This window comes from Pelobates fuscus, chromosome 2 (assembly GCF_036172605.1).
Source record: "Pelobates fuscus isolate aPelFus1 chromosome 2, aPelFus1.pri, whole genome shotgun sequence".
NCBI lineage: Eukaryota > Metazoa > Chordata > Amphibia > Anura > Pelobatidae > Pelobates > Pelobates fuscus.
This window is the reverse complement of record NC_086318.1, coordinates 105,389,638-105,404,370: the sequence shown is the minus strand read 5'-3', so window position 1 is coordinate 105,404,370 and position 14,733 is coordinate 105,389,638. Positions and strand designations below refer to the sequence as shown.

Below are 14,733 nucleotides of genomic sequence, written 5' to 3'. Positions count from 1 at the left end.
GGATAGCATGCTTTGAGGAGATTCTTGGTTTATCAAGTATAAATCCGTTTTAAAGAAAAAATGACACATGCAGTCCAAACTCATACTTTAATAATGTTTAAACTGAAACTGTTGTTTCCTGAAAAACATGTTTTCTCGAGATAACAAGTTACAAAAAAATATAAAAATACATGGCCTCTGAGCTTTTTGGAAGAATGTCAAATTAATCTAATTAACGGTTACAGAATGAGTAAAACATTTTAGCTTGACTTTTTTTCCACTTTTTTTCTATTGCTGAATGGATAGTAACCAGATGGATAGTAACCAGATTGCTGAATGGATAGTACAAGTCAGATGTATATATTATTATATTATGTGTACATAGAACGTAACTCCCATCTGTCCTTATTTACGAGGGAAAGTCCCTATTTTGGGCCCAAATCCATATTTCCCTTTTTTATAATATCCCTCTTTTTTGGAGCTCCTTATTGTCGGAATGTTTGATTGTATAACTATCCTCTGCAGCAAAAATACTCACAGTAATGTGTCTTTTCTTCACTACAGTGAATGTGTTTAAATAAGATTGTCCTGGTTCTAAATTACATTTTAGTTACATACATTATTAGTAAGTCACCTAAAATTTCTCAGAACAGCTTCATTGTTGGCCACACAACCGCTCATACTCTAAATGTAAAGTGTCAGGTCTTTTGACATTGAAAATGTTGGGAGGAATTACATCTTTTTTTGACAAATATTCCTTATACTACGTTTCCATATTTATTGTGCAAGGTAATAGAGTATTGCAGCATCCTTTACTTTTTTTTTTTGGAAAGACACGCTTTCCTCCCTGTATCAAGACAGTACAAAGCATTTCTGCACAAAATGACACAAGCGATTCAAATATGAGCTGTGAGATATTGGTTGAAGCAACTACAGCACAGATAATACACCAATAATTGCTGTAAAGAAAAAAAACAAAAAACAGCAAGTCAGAAATACTGTAATCAACAATGAAAATGAGGGGAAAAGTAAGCATGCCTAAATTCTATAATTTGATATTATTTTGATATTGTACATGGAATGAGGGATCGGTTTTCTGTGTTATATTTACATCTTTTTTTTTTTTTTTGAGAAATATACCTAATAAAATCTATCCAACAGACTACACTCTGCAACAGAGCCCCTCCATGACTGGATTGAGTGAAATAGATACAAGAGCTAAATAGGAAAAGAATAAAGGAAATGGGCAGGGAGTGTCTGTATCAGTATGTAAAGGCCCCACCACTGTGACAATACAGAGTCCTGGAATAATGTTCTGTAACAGTAAGGCAGGGCTTTGCACTCTCTTTCTGGCATGCCTGTGAATTACAAAAAACTTAAAAAAAAATAAAAAAAAAGTTAAATAAAAATAATTTGCATATACCTTAATGTAAAGAGTTGGAAGGGTGCTAATTTGGTCTGGGGCATGACTGCTGACCCATGTAAACCTCCTGTTGCCCAATAAATACACAACACCTGTATAGTGGATAAGGGCAATGCCACAGCTTTATTTAACTTTTGAATCAGCATTAACTTCCACCTGTCAGCTTATGGGGGTGATTATTCCACCAGACAGATATCACTTTCAGTTCCCAGAGTCCAAAGCAGCCTGCCTTCCGCCTTCAGCCCACGCAGGCTGCGACTCCCCAATCCGAATTGGAACTTGCCTTCACATGCGCTGGCCAGGTATCCCGTCACACGATGCCGGCCTCCTTCCCGCTCCCCTGGCATTGAGCTGCTGTCAATCACTCTCCTTCCGTCTAAGTGGCAAGTGCCCCCCCCCCCCCCCAGGCTCCCTTATATCTGTACCCATTTTGCAACATTGTTTCCCCTTGATCCAGCCCCCTTCCCTGGGCAGCAGTCATGCTTCCCTTCCTTGGCAGTCCAGGGAATCTCTATTTAATGATTGGTAAACAATTCGCAGAAAAATGTACACATCTCATACAAAGGAATTAGAATATTTTTGAAACACCAGATTGTGCCATAAATGTTGCAGTCTGAGCAAGATGTGGAGATTTTAGTAAAAAAAAAAAAATGTCAAGTTTAAATGGAAAAAACATTGGAAAAATAAAATAGGAACCTAGCTAAATCTTTCAGTTGCCCTTTAAAAAAGAAAAAAAATACATTGATTCCATAAAACTAAATACAGGGTTTTCGTTGCACATACAGGTTTAAAGCTGTCAGAGTAGATGTAGTTCTACAAGTGTCGGGTCTGTTTTTGGTCACCACAGATTTACATAACAGCAGTGTGGCTGACAATATGATTAAATACAGAACACAATTGGCTCAGATAATACATTGTCCTCTATACAAAGGGTGGGCATACCTTAAGGAACAGGTTGGTCAAGATGGACAACCCTCCTTTACTCAGTATGAGGAGGGATGGAAAATCTTGGTTGGATGTCGCAAGTATTACAATATTAGTGTTTTCCTTTTTGCTGATCTTGGTTTCTTTCTCCCAGGTATTGTCTAAAAAATCCTTACAAAGTATTCAAATAGCAACACATCATTATTTTTGTATATATGCAGGTTCTCCTGTGACAAAATCTGCTCCTATGACGTCCTTTTGTATAACCAACTAGTTACTCCGTCAATCTTGCTGAATTTTTTTTTATTAAATATCAATATAGGTAACAGAGAACAAGGCAGCTTTTTTGGCCTTATGTTTACAGTTTCCATGTCAATTTATGGCAACTTGTGGTTTATTGTGTAACCCTACAAGTCAGTGGAAGCTATATGTTAAATTGATGCAGACCCTGTTCAGAAGAGATTGATGCAGTGGCAGAATTACCAAAGTCACAACAGTCGCTATCTCGATCAGGTCTTGGAGTTTTGCCTGTCAAGGAGGGAGGACCAAGCTAGACAGGGGCCTCTTTGCAATACTGCCATTTAGTATATTGTCAATTTGGCAGAATACTAAATAGTAATTAAATCACATCATGGAACATTTTAAGAGTTCTCTTGCAGGCCTGGTACTCTGAGAATGAATAACTGCTGAGGGGTTACTGTGGCAACATTCATACTCATTCAACGAGCGTCAGACCAGAGGAACGCTTAGGGAAACCTGAAAACTTAGAAAAACTAATGTGCAGACCACATAATCCCTCAAGAAGCAGCACCCCAGGGCCACCAGTTAATATACTTTCTCTTGCAGAAAGCAGGAGATCAGGTAAAAATGTATTATTAATTATTGTTATATATTATTATTATTTCACATACATAATCTCTAAATACGATCCTACTGAGACAATTCTACATACAACCTCATACAACCTCAGACTGCCATAGACAGTGTAGAAGATAATGCACAAGCATAACACATATATATAGCAAGCTGAGCAGCCTAGTTGTACTTGTGCCCATCTGGGAGGCACTTCTTAGTTCTTGTAGCAGTCCAGCAACTAACGTAATCTCAAGAGTGAATGAGCAGTTATAGCAGAACTACGAAAGACAATCAGGAGAGACATAACAGAAGGTTTCTGTAACTTGTGACTGCTGTGAGGTGGTGCAACTCATCCTATACTTTCCAAGGGAAATGTACTTTCTCGCTTGAGCCAAGGGCACAGATCCACACCCCGTCTGAGTTGTATCTGGGGCGATGCCTGTTGTGAGGAGAGGGTTAGGACCCATGGTGCCCAGAGGTATCCTTCCAACTGATCCCTCAGCATGGGAGATTCAGAGAGTTGTCTGCTAGGACCCAGGCTTGCGGAGTTGCATGATGCGGTTTCAGCTGAAGGGGAGAGTGAGTGTGCCTGTTGTCTCAGTTGAGCTCCCCTAGAGGTTGCATCTACCTGCATCGTGGTGGTCTTTTACTATTGGGTAATCTGCTTGGCAGCTGGGTATGTTGTTTAGGGTACATACGTTGGTGTAGTTTGGCCCAGAAGTCAGCAAATATGCAATCGATTTTGTCGAGGACTGTGACTGCTTTGTTGCTGAAGTCCAGGTAGCACGCGGCGCCTGCCATCTTAGCGCAGTGTATGCTGTAGTGAGATCGAGAGTGGCACCAACGTGTCTCGGCTGAGGAGGAATGGGGCTTCCACAGATGTGTACCAGATCACCCCCACCGGTCTAGGGTGACGGGACCTGGCAGCAGGGTAATGCAGCGAGGGTCCAGTTGCTGGCTATCTGGGAGAGTGGCCGTCTCCCCCATCCGGCACCCGCACTAGGCCTCACAATGCCCCCTGCAGATTGTAAGGTAAGCTTGAATTACAGGGCACTATAAGTGACCCCCATATGACAGGAAAGCAGCAGGCTTCAACCGTAGCTGAACAAGAGCCCTGAGAGGCGATATTTTCAGGAGATTTGGCGGTAAAGCGAGGAGCTCTGGCAGAGTGCGTCCTGCTGCCATGAAGGTCAGGCCCCGCCCCCTTTTTTTCTTACTTTTAACGATACACCAATTGATTCACATTACTTAAAATTCACAGAGTTCACCAATGTTTTTCTACTTATTTCATTGGTGAATATGTATATAGACTTCCAAGTATATGACAGTGTTTGATATCTGTTCATTTAAAAAAAAGAACCAATTTCATTTTGCACTTGTGACCCTATCAATTACCTCTCGCTTTCCCTTAGCAACACAATGTGTGAAATACTTTGGAATCACTGTATATAACAGTATCCCCAACAGCAGGTGGGCCTAAAAGATAGATGTCCAGATGTTGTAGAACGAAAAACACCTGAAGTTCTACCTATTGGGCACCTTTGCTCTACAGACTGTTCACCTTTCACATGAAATAGTCTAAGTACAATAAACTTTTACTTCTAATTTTTTTTGTTTTTCTGCAGCATTCACCAAACACCAGGGTTTGTTTAACCCTTTAAGGACCAAACTTCTGGAATAAAAGGGAATCATGACATGTCACACATGTCATGTGTCCTTAAGGGGTTAAAGGGGTTAAATAAATCTCGCCAACCATGCCATATAGTAGGATTTAATCTTTCACATAAACCCTGACATGGCAGACCTTGCGGGGTACTATATTGATACAATCTGTAGTCTACCAAAACCCTCTGAATACCCCGATACTCTCCTATTTCCTGACACAATACTTCACTTCCAATTTTTATCATATGAACCCATTATAATCACTATCACTATCAACAGGAATAGCTTTGATTGTGATGGGAAGGACTGGTTAGCAACCAAAAAAATGATCAAATGCTTTTCTTAGTGTTGGCAACCCTGCTTGTAAACTCTAGATCCCATTTTTCAAGTAAGGATAAAAAGAATCCCTGGAACTCCTCTCGTTGTATGCGTAGGATAGTGTGACGATCATGAGTCATTATGCACTGTTGCCCCTTATCTTTCTTGCTCAGGGTTATAGCACTTTCTTTACGTGTGCATACACTTCATTTTACAAGGTGTTAAGGATAAGATCTTTTGGTTTTGCTCTTTGTTCCTTTATTTCTTGGTTGTGTTTGGAATCGCTCTTATTTTAAAGAGGAACTGATTCATGTGAAGTTCTGGCACAAAATAATCGCTAACTAGAAGCTGGCATGAGAGAACCCAAAGCTTCATGGGGCAATGATGTAATCCTGGACACAGAAGTATGTTTTTTTACTTACCTCCTCTCCACCACTTACTCCAATATTATTTCAATAGCATTTACAGGGGCGAGGGAATGGGAAACTGCTGTAGTTCAGCTTTTATATGGTTTCTATACTTCATCTTGTATTAATAAAAAGAATAAAACCATTGTAGGAGAGAACATCTAAACAAAAGATTCAAACGCCCTATATAAAGTATAATGGAATGTTTTCTTAAATGAAAATATATATTTCTGTCTCATTAACTTCAAACAGTGGGCATTATTGTGACAACTGAGCATTAGCAAAATCTGGGCATTTGCTAAATTTGGCCATTTAACAAAAACTGAGAAACCTATGCAGGTGGCACAATAATCTACTCAGGGCTTGTAGTTGAATACATATTAAAATGGTCAGCCCAATCTCCAGACCTGAACCCTATTGAAAACCCCTGGTATGTGGTCAAGAGGAAGATGATGGTCAAAAGGCATCAAACAAAGCCGAGCGGCTTGAATGTTTGTGACAGGAGTTCCATAAAGTCACCCAACAGCAATGTGAAAGACTGGTGAAGAGCATGTCAAGTCTCATGAAAGCTGTGATTGAAAATCAGGGTTATACTACCACATATTGATTTCTAAACTCTCTTCCTCAGTTAAAACATTCGTATTGTGTTGTTTAAAAATCAATGTGCACTTGTTTTCTTTGCATTATAAGACATCTGAAAACACTGCATCTTCTTTCTTGACCAGTTGCCGTTTTCTGCAAAAATGCTTCAAAAAACCCAAACAATTTATTTAGAATTTCTGAAAATTTTTGTCAGTCGTTTATAGTATACAGCAAAAATGCTCTTAATATTTATTATATAAATACTAAAACTCAAGAAATGTATAATTTTGTAGTGGTCTCTTCTTTTCCAGAGCTGATGTATTCAATACATTTTGTAAAATTTAAAAAACTTTAGAATATAATTTGTAAAAAAAAAAAAAAAAAGACATTGAGTATATATGTTGTCTCTTTTATTCTGACAACGTAAACCATTGCCTATACTCCCAACATGGTGATACTTAATGTCTCCAGTGCATCTCATAGAGAAATACTGGGCTACGTGCATCTTGTGTCCTATGTCCCAAATATTTCCGCACAAGAACAAGGAAACTGGTGTCTCGGTACAGGAAAGTTTTATAGTATTTGTGTTTTAAACAAGGAAGGCTCAGTACCCTTAACACATTAAAAGAACTGTATGGGTACCATAACAACTTCATTGAATTGAAGTTGTTATGGTGCCTGTAGGTCCCTAGCACGTTACTACCTAAAGGGCTTAAACCGTTCTCAAACAGTTTAACCTGTGAGGTTGTTCTCCAATGCTAGATCTCCCTGTCCCCAGAGGCACCCAGTTTCTTCAATTCAGTTTCAGGAAGTGCAGAGTGCATCCGGGCAGGTGCACCGCTGATTGGCTTAGAGCAGCGTCTCTGCCCATCATCACTCCGGGTTTCCTGAAGCTGCATTGAAAAAGCTGGATGCCTCTAGGGACTGGTAGATCTGGCACTAGAGTGCAACCTAGTAAAGTAATTTAATTTTGATGGCATTGTTATGGTGCCCATAATGTTCTTTTATAGCACATTCTAACTTTAAAAATAAATATTCAGTGGTACCTCGGTTTACAAATTTAATGAGTAAACCGAAACGTGGTTTCCCATAGCAATGCATTGAAAACCAATTAATCCGTTCTGGAGGTCAGAAAAAAAGTCAAAATGAGTTGGCATGGAAACCAACCCACAATGCAGAACACACAGTAAAAACCATCGATGCAAAAACCGCCCCAACACCTCAACACTCGACGCCACATGCTACCCACAGACTCCAGCATGCACGGGGGCGGTGCTATAAACCTCCCAGGTGCAATGCATCCTGGCAAAGAACTGTAAACCGAGGCATTATTTTCAATGGTTTTTCATTTGTAAACCGAAAATGATGTTAAAAGAGGCGTTTGTAAACCGAGGTACCACTGTATTTTTAACCATTAACTGTTTATGTTGAATTGGTTGAAACATTGGTCTATCAAGACCAAAATTTCCGTTTGCATTGAGCTTATCCATATTGACCGTATATATATATATAAAAAAAAAAAAGTCAAACCAATGCTCATCGCAACTAATGTACGTATACATAATTTTTCCACAGTAGTACACAGACAAGGTTATTTACTAAAGCGTAAATTGTGAAAAACGTAATGAACCATTTAGGCCAAATTAACAAACTAGAGACGAATCTCTGTTGTTTTTAGTTTGGCGATATTGGTTTAAAATGTTAAATTCACCTTGAATTTCTGACAATTCAGTTCAGCGGACAACCTGTTCGATATTTTGTAAATGTATTTTTGGAATGTCTCTCACTCATTTACCTTCCTGGTAAAATATTTTATAAATAAATAATAAATACATTTCACCACACACCGCTGTTTTGTAAATAAAACAGACTACACAAAAAGGAATATTTTATTTTGTCCTGTGGTGACATTAGCCTGGCTTGTCAGTGTTAACTTGTAATGTATTTATTTTAGCAGCAAGGTGCCCTGAGCCACTGAGAATTGAACCCCAGCCCTGCGTGTGTCTCCATTACAGGGCAGTCCAGGGCGAGGGAGGGACTACTTCACAATCTATGGTTACGTGTGCATTTCACTTGGAAAAACGTAGTTCCGGTGGGGGGCGTGGCCTGTTGAATTGCCTACGCTGGCAGCTCGGCGAGTCGGTATTTACCTCTTACACACCCTTAGAGCGTGAGGTGGCCGGGTCTCTTCACCGCTTCATCCCATTGCCTACGTGTAACCCCTCCGCCTGCACAGTGTTCACCATGGTGGCCAAACAGAGGATCCGCATGGCCAATGAAAAGCACAGCAAGAACATCACGCAGAGAGGCAACGTGGCCAAGACGGCGGTATGTGGGGCTGGGAGAGATAACTGCTATTGGGAACTGGTTATAGCGGGTATTGGGGATGGGGGCACTGGGCTAGCTTAGGACACATTGGGGATGGGGCACTGGGCTAGCTTAGGATATATGGGGGCATTGGGCTAGCTTAGGATATATGGGGGCACTGGGCTAGCTTAGGACACATTGGGGATGGGGGCACTGGGCTAGCTTAGGACATTTGGGGGCACTGGGCTAGCTTAGGACACATTGGGGATGGGGGCACTGGGCTAGCTTAGGACATATGGGGCACTGGGCTAGCTTAGGACATATGGGGCACTGGGCTAGCTTAGGACATATGGGGCACTGGGCTAGCTTAGGACACATTGGGGATGGGGGCACTAGGAGAGATAACTAGGGATATTGGTGATGGTGGCATTGTGTGTCCTGGGGGTACTTGGCTTACTGGGTATCTTGGGGGCACTGGACATGCTTGGTATTTAGGGAAACTGTGGGTACTGGGGATGTGACCCTGTGCTTGCTGGATATCCTAGGGTATTGGGGATGGTGGCACTAGGTATCCTGGGGGTAATGGGTATCATTGGGACATTAGGCTTGCTGCGTATCATGGGGGTACTGGGCTTGCTGGGTATCCTTGGGGATGGGGTATTGGGCATGGCAGCCCTAGGTTCTGATCTGGGTCCTTTTCTTCCCACAGAGGAGTGCAACAGATGAAAAATCATCGGTGGGACCCTGGTTATTGGCGCTCTTTATCTTCGTGGTGTGTGGCTCTGGTGAGTTTATGATCTGTATGAGTTATCCAGATTAGTACCCATCAGCCCAAATATTGATCTCTAAGGAATACATAAAAAATGTTTCATCCACATATTTCCATAAATCAATAGCATGCTTTCACTTGTCTGTGTGTATTTGTAAATTGGTATACTGATGTGTACCCCAGTATGAACTTTTGTACCAGTGTGTGTTGCCACAATAAAATCTGTGTACCTCCGTATGCTAATACTGGCACGTATGTATTCACAGAATTAAATCTGTGTTCCCCAGTTTGTACTTTTTATACCAGCACAGATTCCAAGAATGAAATCTTTTGTCATGTATTCCCCGGAACAATTATTTTCTCATCTTAAACCTGTCATTTCATACATGTGATCAGGGCCTCTGGTAGATTTTCTCTAACATACACCTCCCCAAATTCCTTCCATCAGCTAATTCTGGTTTCAGTTCTGATACTGTCTATTAACAGCTGTTGGAGACACCCCGGAAGCCTCATCAATGTAACTAGCGTGGCTGCTGTGTTGTGGATCCTCTTCCAACAGTGTCACTGCTTGCTGCCCACATATGCAACATATATATATTCGTTCATGCATGCCTAGTCATACGACCTACTAAACAATTTGCTTCCTCTCCACTACTGAATACTTTAGGTGACGTAAAACATTTGCATGTCTGCTTAGCAATAACTGTGTATTGTAAGTCTACTATTAAATCTGTGTAGGCAGTTTTAAGTGGATGAGAGCACAAACTCTGCATTTGTTCTATTTCTATGTAGTGTGTGTGCAGTTCTTAACCCCATGTTTAACCCCTTAAGGACCAAACTTCTGGAATAAAAGGGAATCATGACATGTCACACATGTCGTGTGTCCTTAAGGGGTTAAATATTGATAATGAATTGACTGCTGGTAATTTACACCATTTTATTTCAGAAATATGAGCCCATTTAGTTGTCTATGATCTATCAGAAACACATAGATTAAAATCTGTTGGTGCCATTTGTATTCATGGGTGTTGGATGATCTTTCATTTAAAGTGTAGAAGAAGATAAAATTCTTTACTCAGAACCAGAATGCCATGTGTATTTTGTATACGGTTTATCTGGGCTCTGTTTTGTTGCCATATGTTCAGAAAATTTCTGTTGGCACCTTACCAGCTGTGCAATGCGCATAACAGCCATTCCTAAAAACATGGACATATTTTTGTTATGCAGATGTTTTCATCCCACTTCACACACTTTTTTTTTTTTCTTTAATTTTCATCAATTTTTTATTAATTTCTAAATTAAAAGTAATACAAATTTGGTACCCCCCACCATTTGATTAAAACAGGATTTGCTCATTTCCTGCCAGTTGTCATGGAAATGCAGCTATGTCCACCAACATGTTCACTTAGGATCTTATTTATCTTTATTTTTTGCATTGGAAGTGGTAAAAATAAACTTACGTTTATCACAGCTCTGAGGCAGACTCGCAGATGAACTGCCACTTGTGAAGTCGTCATTACTGATGGCTTATGTCCGATTAGGTGCTGTCTCATAGAGCTGCTGCAATCCACCAACAATGCTTCTCATGGAGTAGAATTGAACCAGTGGTTCTCTGAGAAGCACTCACGTCCTGCTTGTGTGAGTGTTGATTTCGAGAGAAATATGCACTTTTATAATTCTTAGTCAACACTTTTCTGCATCAATCTCTTTAAAATAATCCAGATGGCACATGCAGTTACTCCTACAGCATTTCAACCAGTTGAAGTATGTCCCCTTAAGCTGGAAAAAGTTAAACTCTTTGGAGTGTTTTATTCCTTTGTATTGCCATATTGACATGGTTTACTTGATTCTTCAAGGGACACTCTAAGCACATAAACCAATTAATCTTAATGAAGTGGTTTTGTTGCATTAGAAAAATGACAATGTTTGAAGGGGTGCTTGTATATAGTTATTGTGTTTGTATGTAATATTTGCGTTTGATTGCAGGGGTGTGTCTGAATGTAATGTTCACTTTTAAATGCGGATGTACGTGTGTGTGTGTGTGTGTGTGTGATGTATTTGTCTTTGAATGCAGGGGTGTGTGTATGTAATATTTGAGTTAGATTGCAGGAGTGTGCTTGTATGTTGTGATGGTGTTGGACTGTTTGGATGTATGCACATACACTACATACTTACAGATATTCATGCACATGAACACACAGATGCATATAAATACACTGACCCATACACACATTCATATAGATACAGACACATACACACATAGATATGCACCCTGATACACACAAACATTGATACATGCCCACACACTGACATAAAAACACACACAGACGCACATAAACAGATGTGTGCGCAGAAGATATCTCTATCTCTCATACACATATACACTCATACACATACAAGTGATTTAAAAAAAATATATCTATAATATATTTTAAAAAATTATATATATCTATATATCTCTCTATCTATCTATCTCCAGCCACCCTCCTTTCAGCTTACTTTATGTGCCAGGATGGTGGCTTGGAGTCCTGCTGCTGTGGGAGTGAGAGGTCTGGAGCTCTTCATGCTCCTCTCCCCTCATGTTGTGGCTCCCTCCTCCCGTGCTGTCTCCCTGCATGATGCTGGGAGGAAGTGACAGGCTGTCATTTTCTCCCAGCCGGCCAACAGTACAAGGGTCTGGTTGCAGTCTTAAAGGACCGCTGCACCCAACTGGGCCCCTGTTCAGCAGTAATGTTTCCCCGGTGCTATAATCATAGCACCGGGGAAACATTCTGAGGCACCCCTGTGTGCACACAGTTTGAGAACAGCTGGTTTAACCCCTAAGTTGCTTTTAGTGGCGGCGTCCAGTTTACCCCCCCCCCCCCATCATCATCCTATCCAAATTGAATCCAATGTGCCACTGTGATGCAGAACATGAAGGCTTTCAATTATGGAAAGTCTTTACAGAGAAGTGGCTGCCTGACTGACACACTAGAGGCCTCCTGACAGACGTAAATAAACCTTGCTATTTCATGTAAAGTGTAGTGGTCTTGGTGCTCAAATTGTCGCTTTAACTGCACACTCCCCCATAATCGGTTAACATTTATTGTAGAGCTAAATTCTGTATGTAATTGCTTATTCTAAAAAAACAAAAAAGCTTACCTTCCATCCAGGGCAGCCCATCATGCTGATTCTGAGAATTGTACACTAACTTTTAACACCCTCCCCATGATCCTGAACTAATTGGCACCTCACTCTTGAGCAGTAATTACAGGAAATGTACAGTTTGTTACGGAGGTCAGCAAACGTGCTCTCCTGTTCTCCCCTGCCACACACATGTTGGCATAAATTTGACTGATATATGGGGATGGTACTATATTGTTATATCAAAATTGCTAGCAAAATGTATTGATTTGTACACTCTTGTTGTAGAAAATAAGCCCGTGTACCATGTCCAGTACTTTAACCCCTTAAGGACACATGACAGAAGTTTGGTCCTTAAGGGGTTAAATATCCTATATCACTTGTGTTTGTCGCAAGTAGAAAATGAGACCTGGCGCATCCTGACCCATTTCTGCTAAATCAAAAAAGTATTTATCCCCCCCTACATTTTGCAGAAAGAGACTGTAGAGATGTATGTATAATAAAGTTGTTTATTTTTTTCTTTTCTTTTTTTAATCGAATTGTTCTGTATTTACTCTTGTCTTGTTTTCTTTGTTCAGCTATTTTCCAGATTATCCAGAGTATTAGGATGGGCATGTAAATACCACCACCAGTTCTGATGCTACTTTCCTCCTGTGAAGTAATATATGAACTGTTTGTGATACGTTGACTGAGGCAAAGAAGAAAAAAAAGATTTCACATAACTGCCTGTTCCAGAATGACTGCTCACTACAACTTTCATCTGAGTCATTCCAAATTATTCCACCAAAGTCATTCCAAGTTTTCTAATCCATGCCACAGTGCCTTTAAAGAGCACCATATGCATAAGAGCAATAAAAAGAAGCAGATTCTCTGCTGTTGTGGAGCTACTTTATTCAGTGAAAAGTCAATTGATGTGGAACTAATTTGTATGCAATGTAGATAAATGTAGTCTAGTAAGTCTTGTGTTGACAGCTGTTTGTGTTAAATATTCTACCTTTTTATTGTATAAATTTGGTTATTTTTTTTTAATTTAAAAAGGAAAAAAATCAAAAGCTGGAAAACTGATCCTTAAATAATTGGAATTTTTTTTTCTATTTTTATGCTGCAAAATGTTGTGGTTGTGTTTGTAGTGTTGCTCCAAATTTCACATGTTGTCCTTGTAGGCTTTGTACATTAAGATAGCCTCATGTATTGGGGTATGGAGCTTTACTTAAGGGAGGGGGGTTGTTTGCAGGGAGCCATCTAGTGGGCAGCTCTATGTGCCCTTTGCCTGCATTCTACCAGAGGGCCTGCTCCAGAAGTGGTTAAGAGACCTCTTTGAGAAAGACTGCCTTGTATTACCTTACATCATCTAGCAGATGCTCACCTCAGCTATGACCTTCACCATTGATGGTGGGTGCTGCTCAGACAATTTTGTTGAACTGGGAAAAGGCCACTGCTGCTTGAAAAAATACTGTGGATGTATGCTCTTGTTGTTTGACTTGTTATATTACAGCTGATTTCTTTGCATGCAAAACAATCCATTGTTGATTTAACTGCTTAACATTGGGCTAGACAGTGATTAGAATCTTATTATTCTATTGTACATTTTAAAGTTTAGCGGCATGGCTTGCTCGAGGAAGTAAAACAACCATAACGGTATTGTAAGAAAATGTGATCGACGGTAAAAGCAGTGTATATTCAGCACACTACTTTTTTTTTTTTTACACAAATAAAATTTTACAAAAAGTGCATTTCAGTTTTGTTCCTGAAGAAGATATCCATTCACCCACGGAATCAAATAATGGTCTTCAAGCGGACCCTGCTGTATATATTGGAAAGTAGGTATTATGATGTACACATGCAGTTTGGGCTGAGCTGTAGACACATGACTTTGCGAAGAGCTTAACATAGCCTGGACTATGTGTAAACTGATAACTGTGATTTGACTGATCTCTCTATTTACTGAGCAGTTCCAATCTTAGTCTTTTACTTGTTACTAGACTACACAACTCCATTATTTGTCAGCTGTTACAGGCGAACAGTAAGAGACTAGCAAATAATTATTTGATAAGTAAAAAGAGAGCATATAATTAAAAATCCTGGAAAGTAAAACTTTCCTTTTAACACTATCATTGTCAACTTTACAGAATTTGGATGACATTGGTTTTCTGCAAGTGCTGGGGGCGTTTATCTAGGTAGGGCACCCTTGCTAACCAGCTACTACAGTAAGGTAATACACTGCTTAGAGTATCTGTTTAAGCAATATTGAGGGCCAGGGATGTCTCTAGATAGTGTGAGGCCTTAGGTGAACCTCAAACATGAGGCCCCCTGACTAACATCCATACTGGGGTTGCATTGTGCGAGTATAAGGAGCTTTAGTTATGTTGAAAGATGAGCTT

The 14,733-nt window shown here is 40.0% G+C and overlaps 1 protein-coding gene across 1 annotated transcript; it reads left to right on the top strand.

Moving 5' to 3' along the window:
• The first annotated feature begins 8,241 nt into the window (after positions 1-8,241).
• On the top strand, positions 8,242-13,223 carry SERP1 (stress associated endoplasmic reticulum protein 1). The gene is made up of 3 exons (XM_063441010.1): positions 8,242-8,481; positions 9,170-9,245; positions 12,931-13,223. The coding sequence occupies exons 1-3, from the start codon at positions 8,398-8,400 to the stop codon at positions 12,969-12,971; spliced, it is 201 nt and encodes a 66-aa protein (XP_063297080.1). The 5' UTR covers positions 8,242-8,397; the 3' UTR covers positions 12,972-13,223.
• Positions 13,224-14,733: the final 1,510 nt, after the last annotated feature.